The following is a 16,379-nucleotide window of genomic DNA, read 5'->3' on the forward strand; positions in this document are numbered from 1 at the left end:
AATTCTGTTGTGCCCTAAGTACATTTGTAATTTCCATGCATATTTCCATGCTGCTGATTTAAAATATTCAATTCTGTTGTGCCCTAAGTACATTTGTAATTTCCATGAATATTTCCAGAAATATTCAACTCTGTTGTGCCCTAAGTACATTTGTAATTTCTAAACTTTTGTTTAGAAAATTTGGTCATATAGATAGAGATGGCATTGCTTTGACTCCAGAGGAGATCATTCATATCATATTCTCTGTTTTATGTGAATGGTCCCCCCTGGAGTTCCTGTAACACTCTGGTTCTTTTCCTGATACACTTAGAAATGCTAGATAAAATAAAGTCAACACTTTTATAAGCAAGGTGATATTTAACACAAAGTAAGGAGCCAGGAAAAAAGACAGGACTGAAATCCAGAACAGAAGCATGTTCTGAGCTGTTCTTGCCCTTAGTGAGGGAGAGGGATTGCCAGTCTTAGTATTGGGTTGGACAAAAATTCTGTATGGGTTTTTCCATAAAATAAAAGACACATTTTTTCATTTCACCAATAACTTTATTGATTTGGATATTTTGAGTATGTCAGCTATCTCCTGTGTGATATAACATTGATGGTTCTCAATTAATGTCTTGATTTGATCGCTATCATCTTTAACTGGTCTATCCAACTGTGGTGCATTGTCCAGTGAGAAATCTCCAGCACGAAACTTCACAAACCACTACTGACATGTTCGATCAGTCACAGCACTTTCTCCATACACTGCACAAATCTTTTTTTGCATTTCAGTTGCACTTTTACCTTTCTTGAAATAGTAAAACATAATGTGCTGAAAATGTTGTATATTTTTCATCTTCAATATTAATATGGCTACACAAAAATTCACCAATTTTGATAAGTTTTTTTAAGTGCACAATGATATGACAGCTGTCACAATACAATCGAACAAAATTGTTTCAAATGAAGCTAAAGACAACTAACTGCTACTAGAGCCATCTTTTGGAAAAAAACAAAGGAGCTTTTTGGCCAACTGAATAATTTGTAACTTGAGCTTTCCTTTAGCCCATCAAAGGGACAAGAGATTAAGCCTTAGGACCTTGAGAAGCAATGAGTTGGAACAAAGAACCCCTCATAAAGCCAGGGCTCTGGAGGGGCAACACCATTAGGAAAAAGGTGGTCCAGGAAAAAAAAAATCAACTCACTGGCAAGAAAGTCTGTCTCTCTTACCCTTGTGGGTGAGGGAATGGAGGACTCTTCTAAGAATTTGTAACCTCATGAGGTATGGGAATAGGTGATACCCTTGAGTTACTTGGTAGAGGCAAACACACAGCCCCTTGGAAGGGATAAAACCTGAACTCAGGCCACTCACAGTATCCATAAAGAAAGTTCCAGTGGGGCTTTGCCAGATAGCTCAATTGGTTAGAGTATCTTTCAATGCACTAACATTGTGGGTTTGGTCCCTGGTTGGGGCACAGTCAAGAAGCAACCAATGAATGCATAAATAAGTGGAACAGAAATTGATATTTCTCTCTCTCTGTCTTAAAAAAGATTCCACTATAGATGCCCTTTTAACCAAAATTATTGAGAAAATGACAGAAATCACAACTTGCAAAGCAGACAAACTTTTTCATAGCAGCGCTGCTCAGAAACATGTGTTCTAGGAAAAGAAAGCTACTTTCTGGAATATAGACTACTTCAACAACCAGCTCACCTCCAGTGTTCAATTAATCAGACGCTCACTGGGTTACAAAGTCTAACCAGGGCCCTGCTTCTGAACTCCCACCATAAAACCACTCCGACAAATTCCTCTCCAATAATCTTACACAACACAAGTGCTCAAGTTACTTGGGGAGTTCATTTGATGAAAATTATTTGAACAGTAACTCCTTAGCCTTGCAAAGTTCTAAAACACTTTCGTCCTTTCTTTATTTCTATTTATTTCCTTATTTTATTTTTTTTCTAAAAAAGATTTTATTTATTTATTTCCAGAGAGAGGGGAAGAGAGGGAGAAAGAGAAGGAGAGAAACATCAATGTGAGAAACATCAACTGGCTGCTTTTCGTATGTGCCCCGACCTGGGACTGAACCTGCAACCCAGGCATGTGCCCTGACCAGGGATCAACACAGCGACCTTTGTCTTCACAGTATTACACCCAACCGACTGAGCCACACTGGTCAGGGCAACTTTTCTTTTTAATCACAACTGCTTTTTTTTTTGGTGGTAGTTAATGAGATGCTTCAACAGATCAAAACTCTTGAGGAAATAATCCACCGTGAGTAAGAATCAGCAACTATATAATAAATATAAGGATTAGATGTCCAAGAACTTGACATAATAGAATTATATAATTAAAACTATAGCTACTGGGTGTTCTTTTTTAAAAAAGAATATTTTACTGATTATGCTATTATAAGTTGTCCCATGTTTTTCTTCCCTTTATCCCCCTCCACCCTGCAACCCCCTCCCAACAGCATTCTCTCCCCAACCTCCAGGTCTTTGGCTTCTCCATTTCCCATACTATTCTTAATCTCCCTCTGTCTATTTTGTTACTATTAATTATGCTTTCTATTCCCTGTACCTTTCCCCCCATTTTCCCTCCACTCTCTCCCCACTGATAACCCTCCATGTGATCTCCATTTCTGTGATTCTGTTCCTCTTCTAGTTGTTTGCTTAGTTTGTTTTTGGTTTTGGGGGATTTTTAGGTTCAGTTCTTGATAGTTGTGAGTTTGTTACTATTTTACTGTTCATAGTTTTGATCTTCTTCTTTTTCTTAGATAAGCCCCTTTAATATTTCATATAATAAGAGCTTGGTGATGATGAACTCCTTTAACTATCCAGCTTTGCTGGGTAGAGTAATCTTGGATGTAGATCCTTTCCTTTCTTCACTTTGAATACTTTCCAGCCCTTTCTTGCCTGTAAGATTTCTTTTTTCTTAATTATTTATTTATTTTTATTGATTATGCCATTACAGTTGTTCTATTCCCCCCTTCATTCCCCTCCACCCTATCCCCCCATCCCCACCATTACCCCCCTTTAGTTTATGACCATGTGTCTCAAGTTCTTTAGATTCTGTATTTCCCATACTATTCTTGCCCCCCCACATCTATTTTCTATCTACCGTTTATGCTACTTATTTTCTGTACCTTCTCCCCCTTCTCCTCCTCCCACTCCCCTGTTGCTAACCCTCCTTGAGATCTTCATTTCTATGTTTCCACTCCTGATCTAGCTGTCCTTTTAGTTTGCTTTTGTTTTAGGTGTGGTTGTTAATAACTGTGTTTGCTGTCTTTTCACTGTTCATGTTTTTTTAACTTCTTTTTCTTAGATAAGTCCCTTTAGCATTTCATATAAGGGCTTGGTGATGATGAACTCCTTGAATTTGATCTTATCTGAGAAGCACTTTATCTGTCCTTCCATTCTAAATGAAAACTTTGCTGGACAGAGCAATCTTGGTTGTAGGTCTTTGGATTTCATGACTTGGAATAGTTCTTTCCAGCCCTTTCTTGCCTGTAAGGTCTCTTGAGAAATCCGCTGACAGTCTGATGGGGATTCCTTTGTAGGTGACTGTCCCCTTTTCTCTTGCTGCTTCTAGGATTCTCTCCTTCATTTTAATCTTGGCTAATGTAATGATGATGTGCCTTGGTGTGTTCCTTGTTGGGGCCAACTTCTTTGGGACTCTCTGAGCTTCCTGGATTTCCTGGAAGTCTATTTCCTTTGCCAGATTAGGGAAATTCTCCTTTATTATTTGTTCAAATAAGTTTTCCACTGGTGGCTGTTCCTTTCCCCCTTCTGGTACCCCTATAATTCGGATGTTGGAACATCCGAATGTTTAAAGATGTCCTGGAGGTTCCTAGGACTCTCCTCATTTTTTTGAATTCTTGCTTCTTCACTCTTTTCAGTTTGGCCATTATTTGCTTTCTTCTGATCCACTCCATTGATTTGAGACCCAGTTTCCTTTTCACCACTATTGATTTCCTGTGTAATTCCATTCATTTTAATTAGTTTCACCTTCATATGTATATCTAATTTGTGGCTATAATCAACCAGTTCTATGAGGATCCTGATCACCAGTGTTTTAAACTGTGCGTCTGAGAGTTTTGCTATTTCTTCATCGCTTAACTGCTTAGATTTATAGGATGTGGGGCTTTTTGTTCAGTTCATGCCTGTTAAGTACTAGGAGGGGAGCCTTGGACTCCCAGGTTGCTGGGTTGTGACGCTGTATGTGGGGGCGTGGTCAGAGCGGGGAAATGGCAGCCCCCTTTGCTGTTTCTGCCAATGGGTGAGGAGCAGAGCCTCAGGTGGTTCTCTAGGGCAGGGCCACTTAGGTCGCTGGGTTATGAGGCTGTATGTGGAGGCGGGGTCAGAGCGGGGAAATGCCAAAGCCCTCTGCTGCCGCTCGCCACTGGGGCCTGCTGGGTCCCGTCTAATCGCCCACTCCCTCGCTTGTCTATCCACGCACGGATGCGAGACCACAGTCAACCCGCAGCCCTGCTCCCTCGCTGTTTCCCCGCCATCGCTCGCTGAGTTGCCCACCAGGTCCAACCCTGCGCCTGGATTCCACGCGCCTCAGTCCGTCTGACGGAGTTTTCCTGTGCAACCCCACTCTTCCAGCTGCTGGTTTCGCCCCTCTTACCGGTCAGGCTGAAGAATTTGTTGTTAACAGACTTCCAAAAAGTTCAATTTTCTGTGTTCTGGCTGTGTTTTCTGTTGCTAATATTTAGTTGTCTCTAAACTTGGTTGTGTGAGGAAGCACGGTGTCTCCACCTATGCCTCCATCTTGGCGGAAGTCTCTAAGGTTTCTTTTGACAAATCAGCTGACAGCCTTTTGGGAACTCCTTTGCAGATAATTCTCTCCTTTTTTCTTGCTGTATTTAAAATTCTCTCCATATCTTTAATCTTGGGTAATGTAATTATGATGTGTCTTGGTGTGTTCCTCCTTGGGCCCAACTTCTTTGGGACTCTGTGAGCTTCCTGGACTTCCTGGAAGTCTATTTCCTTTACCAGACTGGGGAAGTTCCCCTTCACAAGTTTTTCAAATAAGTTTCCAATTTCTTGCTCTTGGTCTTCTCCTTCTAACACCCCTATGTTTTCCTGGAGGTTCCTAAGCCTCTCATTTTTTTGAATTCTTGTTTATTCATTCTGTTCAGGTTGGATGTTTATTTCTTCTGTTCCAAATCATTGATTTGAGTCCTGTTTTCCTTCCCTTCACTGTTGGTTCTCTGTGTATTTAACTTTATTTCACTTTGTATAGACTTCATTTCTTCTTTCATTTTGCAGTTGAACTCAGTCAATTCTGTGAGCATCCTGATTACTAGTGTTTTAAATTCTGCATGTAATAGGTTGGCTACCTCCTCACTGCTTAGTTCCTTTTATGGAGTTTTGATCTGTTCCTTCATTTGGCCCATATTTCTTTGTCTTGGCATACCTATTACATTGTAAGGGGTGGAGCCTTAGGTATTTGCCAGGGAGGGGCAACCCATGTTGATGTGTTTTGGTGGTCTGTGGGGGAGGGGTCAGAAAGGGAAAAATGTTTGCTCTGCTCTCACCCTACTTTTAGTCACTTCCCTCACTTCCCACAAGCAAATTGGGGCATTCTGGTGCTGATTCCTGGGTGAATGGGCTTGTGTACATTCTAGAACCTCCTGAGTCTCTCCAGTGAACTCTCCTGTGAGGCTAGGAATTTCTACTGCAGCTGTAATTCCCATAGGTTTTTACAGCCAGAGGTTTTGAGGCTTTATTTCCTGTGCTGGAACCCTGGTTTGCATGGTCTGTCTCACTCCCCAGTTGTTCCTCCTGGTTTATCTGCATGCAAATGTGGGAACAACTGGCTGACCAACCACTGCTTTGCCCACCTGGCCCGCCTTCTTGCCACACAACCTCTTCCTCCCGGCTGCCCATCTCTGCCCCTCTTACTAGTCTGGATGAATGTTTCTTCTTTAACTCCTTGCTTGTTGGACTTCCATACAGTTCAATTTTTCTGGCAGTTCTGGTTGATTTTTGTTTTTAAATTTATTGTTGTCCTTCTCTTGGTTGTGTGAGGAAGCAAAGTGTATTTACCTATGCCTCTATCTTCACTACTGGGTGTTCTATAAGGCCGCCACGAAAAAAGACTGGATCTCAATCATGAATTCCTTCAGGTTTGTGCTTCTTTGCCATCATACTTCTGCACATACTGGTCACTTTTCCTCTCATACAATCATTAATTGTTTTTTTAAATATTTTATTGATTATGCCATTACAGTTGTCCCATTTCCCCCCTTCATTCCCCTCCACCCTGCACACCCCTCCCCCATTCCCCCCCTTTAGTTCATGAACATGTGTCTCAAGTTCTTTAGATTCTATATTTCCCATACTATTCTTGCCCTCCCCCTGTCTATTTTCTACCTACCCCGTCTATGCTACTTATTCTCTGTGCCTTCTTCCCCCTTCTCCTTCTCCCACTCTCCTGTTGCTAATCCTCTGAGTGATCTTCATTTCTACGGTTCACTCCTGATCTAGCTGTCCTCTTAGTTTGCTTTTGTTCTAGGTGTGGTTGTTGATAACTGTGAGTTTACTGTCCTTCCACTGTTCATCTTTTTTATCTTCTTTTTCTTAGATAAGTCCCTTTAACACTTCATATAATAAGGGCTTGGTGATGATGAACTCCTTGAATTTGACCTTATCTGAGAAGCACTTTATCTGTCCTTCCATTCTAAATGAAAACTTTGCTGGATAGAGCAATCTTGATTGTAGGTCTTTGGCTTTCATGACTTGGAATACCTCTTTCCAGCCCCTTCTTGCCTGTAAGGTCTCTTTTGAGAAATCAGCTGACAGTCTGATGGGAAGTCCTTTGTAGGTGACTGTCCTCTTATCTCTTGCTGCTTCTAGGATTCTCTCCTTCATTTTAATCTTGGCTAATGTAATGATGATGTGCCTTGGTGTGTTCCTTGTTGGGTCCAACTTCTTTGGGACTCTCTGAGCTTCCTGGATTTCCTGGAAGTCTATTGCCTTTGCTAGATTGGGGAAGTTCTCCTTTATTATTTGTTCAAATAAGTTTTCCACTGGTGACTGTTCCTCTTCCCCTTCTGGTATCCCTATAATTCGGATGTTGGAACATTTAAAGATGTCCTGGAGGTTCCTAATCCTCTCCTCATTTTTTTGAATTCTTGTTTCTTCATCCTTTTCTGGTTGGTCATTTTTTTCTTCTTTCTGGTGCACTCCCTTGATTTGAGTCCCAGTTTCCTTTCCGTCACTATTGGTCTCCTGTGCATTTCCCTTCATTTCAATTAGTTTAGCCTTCATTTGTTCCTCTAATTTGTGACTAAAATCAACCAGTTCTGTGAGCATCCTGATCAGCAGTGTTTTGAACTGTGCATCTGATAGGTTGGCTATCTGTTGGTCGCTTGGAAGTATTGGCTCTGGGGCTTTGAGCTGTTCTCTTCCTGAGCCACAATATTTTGGTCTGTTTGTACCTGTTATGTATGAAAGGTGGAGCCTTAAGTGTTCACCAGGGCGGGACAACCCCCCTCACTGGGCTGTGATGCTCTATGTGGGGGTGGGGTCAGAGAGGGGCAGTAGTGCTTGTTCCACACTCTTTCTTGGATTTTGGTCCCCTCTGCCGCTTCCCGCAAGCAAATTGGGCCCTTTGGTGTTGGTTCCTGGATGTGTGGGCTTGTGCACCCTCCAGGACCCTGTGGGTCTCTCCAACCAACTCTCTGTGAGCCTGGGAGCCTCTCCTGGCACCTTGAGCCCCCAAAGTTTTTCCAATTGGTGCATTTAAGCTTAATTCCTAGCACTGGGGCCCTAGTTTGCGCAGTCTGTCTCATTGCTCGTTTTTTTTTTTTTGCCTGGTTTATCTGCGCGCGAATGTGTGACCGTGGTCAGCCAGCTGCCTTGCACTCTCACTGGGTCTGCCCGTTGCCACCCCACACCTGGGATCTGCTGATCGCTGCTTGCATGCCTGGGTCAGTCTGGCCACTTTTTCCTGTGTGACCATGCTCTGCCAGCTGCTGACTCTGCCCCTCTTACTGGTCTGGCTGAATGATTCATTGTTGTCAGACTTCCATACAATTCAACTTTCTGTCTGTTTTGGTGGCATTTTTGATGCTAAAACTTTGTTGTCTTTAAACTTGGTCGTGTGAGGAGGTACAATGTTTCCACCTATGCCTCCATATTGGCTGGAAGTCTCAATCATTAATTGATGAATTCTTCCCTAACTCTTAAGGCCTAGCAGTAACATCACTTCTTCCAGAGAGTCTTCCTTGACTTCTTTAACCTGCTATGATTGCTCATTTTTAAAAATTCTTATAAATTTTTGTACGTCTCATGATAGTCTTCATATTTTTGCCTTAAATAGGAATTGTGCCAGTCTTTCTCCATTCCTGCCAAAGTTGAATTGCTCAGATTTTGGACCACCCCACCAAATATAAATATTTACCTAACACTTTAGATAGTTATGACCAAACAGTAAGCAGTGGGGTCAATGCCAATACTTTCTTTAGATTGTTAACAAAAAGATAATCTGACCAAAGGCTATAGAAGAATGGACAATAAGCCATGTCAGAATCCACTGATGTTCTAAACTGAACTAACAAGGAAAAGGAGGACAGACTCACAGGTGGAGGGCAGGATGACAGCTAATGGGAGGAGGAGGTTAGGAGGTAGAAGGATTGAGCAAAAAAGAAAAAGGACTCATAAACATGGACAACAGTGTGGTGATCGCTGAGGGGAGGGAGGTATAAGGAGACTAAATGGTAATGAAAAAATATATAATAAAGATTTAATTTATTAAAAAATTAAAAGAATCCATTGATGTCCTAAAGATATTGATGCCTCCATGCTGACCACTGCACTAATAATAATCACTTGAATGTTAATACCACATCATAATATTTTAATTACTTTAATATGTTATTTCAGCTTTATTTTCATAAGCATAATCTAAGGTAGAGAATATTATCTTTACTTTATAGATAAGAAATATGAGGCCCAGAGAGGTCTGAGGTCAGATGGTGCATTCAGGGTATGCTAGATCTAGATACACATTTTCCTGATGTCCAATTTGAGGTTCTTTTCACTGTCCTGAACTACCTTTCCAAAGGCCCTGGCACATTCAGTGTTCACAAGGCCAACCCTCACCCAGAGCAGGTCCCACCTAAACTGGATTCCCTAGAAGGACTTACCTGCCATTCATCAGGACCAGAACAGAACGGTTGTTGACCTGATCATCATTTCTGTGCTTTTTCTAAAATTATACAAGAAAATGTTCAGGAAATAAAATTGAGCTAACCGCATGTAGAAAATTAATATTTGGAAATATTACCCAATGTAGCTCACCCTCTTTATAATTTTCCTCTAACCCTCAAAGTCCTTCTACCATTAAAACCAGGCCAAGAGACTAATTATCTCTGAGAAGTTGAAAAGGGAGGTCTTAAAAAGAACCAAGGGAGAAGAAAGAGAGAAAATCTCGGCTTTAAAGATCAAAAGCCAAAGCCTGGGGGATGAGAACAAACAACTTATATCAAAGGCCACAGAGATGAGGTGGCAGGATGAGAGTCTAATACTTCTGGGTAGCTGCCAGGAAACCTAAGTATCCTCAAGCATACTTCCACCCCACCCCTGGGAAAAGGGCAGGACTGGAAAGGAGGCAGACAGAATCCTGAATTTGTTAGAACAGTTATGCTAAAGAGACTGAGTTCTAAACCAGAAGTAACTGGGTTATTCTGAATTGGCAAGTTTAGTTTTTGGCCCTTTAAAAGGGGTGGGGATAGTGGAGTGGTTATTATGAGCTATACTGAGTTAAGTTATAGAGAAGTAAAGTTATATTTTTACATTGTGATTTCAGTCACAATTTAGTTATGACTAAAATTTAAACCATTGTGCTAATTCTGGATTTTAAAAGTTACAAAGTTAAATAGCTGAAGAAACATCCTTTCAAACTTTGGTGTAGAAATCTTTTCTGGCAAAATCGGGACTCTCTTATGGAAGATGCAAGCAGGTCATCAAGACTGGCTCCACAAATCCCACTAGTAGGCATGGTACTGGGTCCTCACCCTCACCCTTCTATGCAGGGCCTGCTCTGAGGAGTAAAGAGGAAGCCATGTAGCACTCACTGGGAGCCAGTTTCTCCCTCCAAGGCTAGGAAAAGAGTCAGCCTTTGCTTAAGCATGTCATAAGACTCTTTTAAAATTAGGCGGTTCATGGATGTGCATACTTAATAGAATTGAAAGTTGGAAAGGCAAATAGGGAGAATTGGAGAGGAGAAATGAAATGTGCAGAAGGAAGATAAGAATAGGAAAAAGAGGGAGGAGGAAATAAAGGGATGAAAGGAAGATGGATATAAAAATGAGAGAAGAGGGAATGAAGAAAGAAGGATGAGAGCAAAACCACAGAAAACTAAGTGGGGAGTGAAGGAAAGTTGGGTTATTAAAAAAAAGATAGGCTCTTACTGGTGTGGCTTAGTGGGATGGGCATTGTCCTGCAGACCAAAAGGTTGCCAGTTTGATTCCCAGTAAGGGTACATGCCGCAGTTGTGGGCCAGGTCCCCAGTTGGGGGCATGTGAAAGGTAACCAATTGAGGATGTTTCTCTCCCTTTCTTTCTCCCTCCCTTCCCCTCTTTCTAAAATTAAATAAATAAAATCTTAAAAAAAAAAACAAAACAGAGATGGAAGAAAGCCTAGCAAAGGGGTTAAGAGTGGTAGTAGTAGGAAGACAGAGAATGGTCTTGCATTGCCCCTTCTTGGCCATGCATAGACCACCAATCTTGGGCCTACAAAAAGTACATATTCATCTGGGACAGATAAAGAAACAAAAAAAGGAAACATCTCTTTCCGAACAGTGTTTTCTCCTAGCTCTAGATAGTTCTGGGAAGTCCTTCTTGCCCCCCAGCTTGACTAGGTACAGTGAAGAAGTAAAGGCCCCAAAACACAGTTTACCAGGTCATCCATGGCATCTTTCACTGCTGTTATGGACAGTACCACTATCAGAGGTATCACAGTTGTGTACCATGCCAAGGAGGAGATCTGGGGAATCAGCTGTGAAATGGAAGGAGAAAAAAGCTTAGGCCAGAAAGCTTAAAAGACAATTTATTTCCCCCCACCCCAAAACCATTTTCACCTCCATAGGTTCATAACAAATTCAACTATCCTAGATGCTTTCTACTGTTTGTAGCCTTCATATAATCTTCCAAATTATAAGCAAACATCTCCCAAGAAAGAAGAAAAGGAGACTATAAACTGTCTGTCCTGAACTCTACTACATTTTTCTTGATGGCAAAGGGCCACCTCTCCTGTGATAGTGGAGGGGCTGGTGGTAGGGGTAGGAGTGGACATGGGAAAACCACAATCCCTCTCCACATGGCTTCAGTGCAAGGGAAGTGGGGTGATTTGTCCCTCTCTCCTAATTTGGGTCTATCCTGCCCTGATTCCTTGCTCTGTGCTGGTACTATTATGTTCTAGACCACTCTCCTTCCTCAGCACTACTGCATTTTCACTTTCTGTCATGTAGGCTGGGACAAGAGGGAGGAATGGGGTAAGTGTGGTTGGGGTGAAGACTCTGTAGTGTTCTGTGGTCAGGTTGAACTGTGGCCATGAAGCCATAAGGAGAGGGTTCCCCTTCCTTGGGGTCCAGAGACCTTACCTCCTTCCTCTTATAGAGGCTTGTTTTACCCTGGCTAACCCTGCTGACCACAGCTACTCTAGAGGACTGGCCTGAGATCCCGACCATCCATTTGCTTGTTATCTACTGAGAGAAGGCATTTCTCAGTTTAGGGAGGAGAAGGACTGATTACACAACCTGCCCCCAAAGAGGTTGATAACATGTTCTGTGGAAAAGGCCCCAAAAGGCAATACCTGTAGGATTAGCAAAATGAGAAAATATGCATTGGCGAGTCTCTGGAACTGTTCAAATAGGTTCAGGGGCAAGAAGTTAAAGACATTATATTTTGAGGTCTTGATGGTATTGTTCTGTGAGTAAAGTAAACAAACACAATTAGAGGAATAAAAGACTCTTCCCCCAGTCTTAACAAGAAGGGCAAAGGCCTCACTGTGAAATGGTAAAAAGCAACAGTTCCCCCACCAAAGGGAGGGAAGAAGTATTTGTTCCCCTCCCCCCACATTTTCTTTGAGGCCTACAGAGGTCTAGGGGATGCAAAGATGTCAAGGGAGATCGATATGGGGCTTTTTGGGGGGAGGCAAAATGTATTCCTTCCCTGGAGAGAAGTCTTTGTTTATTTTTACTATTGATAATGATAATAAAATCAACAACAATAAAAACTCACACTTACTATGTGTTACATGCAAGGTGTTGTTCTAATCACTTTATATGTAGCAACTTATGTAATCCTCAAAACAACTCTATGACAGAGTACCATATGACCACCTACCTTTTTGAGGATGAGTAAATTGATTTATATTGAAGTTATTTGCCCAAGACCACACAGTTAATTGCAGAGTTGGGATCGCATTGTCTCCTGAGACTCATTCCACTTGTGTAGACATCCAAATACTTATCTTTCTTAGAATCATGAATCCTTCAGTTTCATCTTACCCACTGGCACCCTAAGGTCCTCCTCAGTCCTAAAAGAGCAAATCTTCCATTTGTGTTAGCTCCACTCCAGAGTTTAATGAAGCTTTTCTTGGTCCAGCAAACTCATTTCAGTGTGCTTTTACCAGCTGGTCCCACTGATGAAGAATGTCAGATGCTAAAAGCAAATTACTGTTTTTCAACCTTAGCCCATTGAAGGTTCCTACACTGGCTGCTGTCAGCACTGGAAAATCACCCACCCCTCAACTGTCCTGACGGAGTCTGAGAAGTCTGGCCTGCATCTGAGCTATTATTTTGCTAAGTGAAAATGGGAACTTGGCACCTCTTCAGTGCTGATCTCCTTACTTTCTATCTTTGGGTCTTGACAGGACCACCTTACTTTCTATCTTTGGGTCTTCAATCATTTGACCTATGATGTCAGAACTTAAATATAAGAGCTCAAGAAAAGCATAAGAATGAGACCGAATAATTCTCCAAGAACAGGGCTTCTCTCTCACCTCCTCCATCTGTAAGGCCTAAGCAGAAGAATAAACCTATGTTCAGTCCTGGAGTACAGACACTGCTCAAGTATAAAGAATCTTGCTGGGCCCTGCCTTGGGAAGGCATCAGAGTCCTCCTGGAGAACCCAAATCATCCAGTCCTAAGGCTAAAACTTGCCCAGAAAAGCTAGATAGGCTACCTAGCCAAGACTTGCCCAATATCTGTTTCCCAAAGGAAGAGCAAATGATCAAATAGCTTACTGAGTAATTTAGAGATCCAAACCAAAACTAAGATTTACTTGGTATTTCTCCATAATTTTTCTAATTAACAGTCAACTGAACACTGTACACTTCTCAAGGCTTTTTAAACTGTTCACAGCCCTATGTTGGGCTATACTAGTATAGGCTGAAAAAGAATTAAACAAGATGTATCTCAGAGAAGGTCACAGGTTGGCCTTGAATGGAGTTCTAAGTAAATGATCTACAAGGGCCCTTCGAGCCCTGAGAGTATGTTATTCTAAAGCATGTCTTTCTAATATAGAAACAGTTTCCTTTGACCATAAGACACTGATTTCTTGGTGTCTAAGTCCAGATGGCTCAGACACCTGGACCCAAAAATCTTTTGATCTTTTGCCTTACTGAAGCAGCTGGCCATCACTATTAATTTTCCACTTCATTTTTATAGCTAATAATGTAGTATTTCATGTTTCTATTCACTTTGGTAGCATTTGTTTAGCAAACAAAAACAAGTCATGCTGACTCTGTCTCAAGATAGAAGTATCAGTACTTCTTTACTAATTTGGCAACTAGAGTGTTTTGTTCTACTCTTACATGTGAAACCAGAAATAATATTTCAAGGATGGAATTGGAGAACATCATGCTAAGTGAAATAAGCCAGGCAGTGAAAGACAAACACCATATGATCTCACCTATAAGTGGAACCTAATCAACAAAACAAATGAGCAAAACAGAACCAGAGACAGAAAATAATGAACAAACTGACATTGACTGGAGTAGTGGCAGAAGGGGGATAATGGGAGAAACAAGGGGAAGGGGCAAGTAAAGAAACATGAATAGAAGACTCATGGGCACAGAAAATGGGAGGGATTGACTGTGGGAGTGGGGGGATGGGATAGGAGTGAGCAATGGGGAAAAAGGTAGGACAACTCTAATTGAACAACAATAAAAATTTTAAAATGTAGAACATTTGCTTAACTATGAACTTCCTCACTGTTTAGTTATTTTGACACATGTAATAACATTTAAGCATGATAGAGGTGGTGGATTTTTGTTTGGGCTATTCACTTATTTGGGCAGTATACTTGACTGATGGCTAAATGAGTAAATGAAGGAGAACAGAAGGCCATGGACATAATGGGAATCAGTATTTAGGGGTTGGGAAGAGGAAAAGGAGTAGGAATAGAAGAAATTAGAGAAATAGAAGGAAAATGAACAATGGATAGTGCCAGGAAAATGAAATCATTGTTAAATATATCACAATCAGTCAAATCTGTTTATTTATTCATTAGCTATTCAGCATATAACTACTGAATGCCATTTACATGCCAAACATTGTGATAGAAACTGTGGATACAGATTGAATGAGACCTGTTCCCCTTTTTCAAGGGGTAACAGTTTCTAGGAGAAGGGAAACTAACATTTTTCACAAGTATATTTAACTCCTACAACCACCATGAAAGGTGGTGAACATTATCATGCCCTTTTTATAGGCAATATAACTGAAAATCAGAAAAGTTAACATACCTAAGGATGCAAGGTTAGTAAGGAGTAGAGCTGTGTTCAAATTCTGATCTGTCTGAAGCCAAAAGCTAGTTTTACTGCCCCATCCCAATGCTGTTTATGCAGGGCTAGGAGACAGAGAGAGGGACAACCTGTTCCCATGGCTATACCCTGCACACTGTTATGTTCCAGAATCTCTCTAACTCAGAAATCATTAACTAACATCCTACAGAGACTGTAAATATGTATGGCCATATATATTTATCACTATATGACAGTAAACCCTCACTTAACATTGTTCATAGGTTCTGTAACTTCAAGTGAGAGACATATAATGAAACCAGTTTTACCACAGACTAACTGATATAAATAAGAGTTAAGTTCCTATGGCATCTCATCAATGTCTTAATGAAATAATGTATTAGAAGACCTGCTGTATATGAGTACATAGATACAAAGCTGCATGTGCATAAATAACATATCTATGAAAGCCTTGCTCGTAATTATAAAAGATTGGAAACAACCTAGATATGGATTTATAAGGAACTGATTGCATAAACTATGCTAGGTCTGCATAAGAAATTCTATGCAGCTGAAAAATGAAAGAAAGGAAAAAGATGTTATGAAATTCTGATTATGAAAATGTTTCTAGGACACATTGTTAACATTCACAATATTGTAATAAGGTGGGAAAACAGGAATATTTATTTGCATTTGCTTTATTTGCACAAATAAGCACTGATAACAAGAAACTACTCAAGGGATTCCCTGTGGGGAGCAGATGTGGGCAAGCATGAGGTGTTGAGGCATGACTTTTCAATATGTATCTCTTTATGACTTACTTATTCATAAATAAATAAATGAAAAAAACAATTCAACAGAAAATTAGCAAAGATCATTCATTAATAGGCAGTTTCCAAAAAAGAAAGGCTAATTAACATGAAGAGATTAATAATCTCACTCAAAATTAAGGCAAGATAGAAAATAAAATGTCATTTTTCTTTTAAAGCCTGGCAAAGATGAAATACATTGGTAATACCCCATTTGGCAGGTATATGGAGAAGTGAGCAATCTCTACTGTAAGTGGAAATATAAATGGACGTAGTCTTTTTAGAGGGCAATCTGGCAATATGTATCAAAATTTTAAATGTGCTTTCCTTTTCACCTAGCCAATTCACTTCCAGAAAACTCTTACAAGATATATTCACACTAAATGTGTAAAAAAAAAACAACGATGCATAATGGTTTAGTCAGGATGATTTACCACAGCAAAGCACTGGAGACATTTTTTTGGAGGGGGTATGGATGAAAATATTTTAAATGTTCTTCAATAGGAAACCGGTTAAATAAATTAAGGATATCAGTATAATGAAAAACTATGCTGCCATTGAAGGATCAGGTAGATCTACATGTTTGTCATAGATGTCTGAATGAAAAAAGAAAACTGTGGAACTATGCTTTTATTTATGCAAGAAAAAACTACAGGATTTCTTATCTAGGAGCTATATATAAAACCTCAAATCTGAGATATATTATTCCCTGAGCCTAGGTCACTGGATCGATTTTGGTTCTGCCCCTCACTGCACCATCCCTCACTGTGCAGCTGTGTGAAAGAAAGTAGAACCCAAGTTACAGGATCTACATCTGTCATGAAGTTC

At 40.6% G+C, this 16,379-nt stretch overlaps 1 protein-coding gene across 1 annotated transcript in view; it reads right to left on the reverse strand.

The window, feature by feature from the left end:
- The window catches only part of LOC119048771 (phospholipid-transporting ATPase FetA-like), a 99,751-nt gene that overhangs the window by 44,772 nt on the left and 38,600 nt on the right, over positions 1-16,379 (reverse strand). The window contains exons 6-8 of the mRNA XM_037144551.2: positions 11,809-11,922; positions 10,894-10,992; positions 9,141-9,202 (exon numbers count right to left, since the gene is read on the reverse strand). Of these exons, the coding sequence (XP_037000446.2) occupies positions 9,141-9,202; positions 10,894-10,992; positions 11,809-11,922 (275 nt within the window). The remainder of the gene's footprint in view (positions 1-9,140; positions 9,203-10,893; positions 10,993-11,808; positions 11,923-16,379) is intronic.

The sequence above is a fragment of the Artibeus jamaicensis genome, unplaced genomic scaffold, assembly GCF_021234435.1.
Source record: "Artibeus jamaicensis isolate MK-2021 breed Jamaican fruit bat unplaced genomic scaffold, CSHL_Jam_final scaffold_1964, whole genome shotgun sequence".
NCBI lineage: Eukaryota > Metazoa > Chordata > Mammalia > Chiroptera > Phyllostomidae > Artibeus > Artibeus jamaicensis.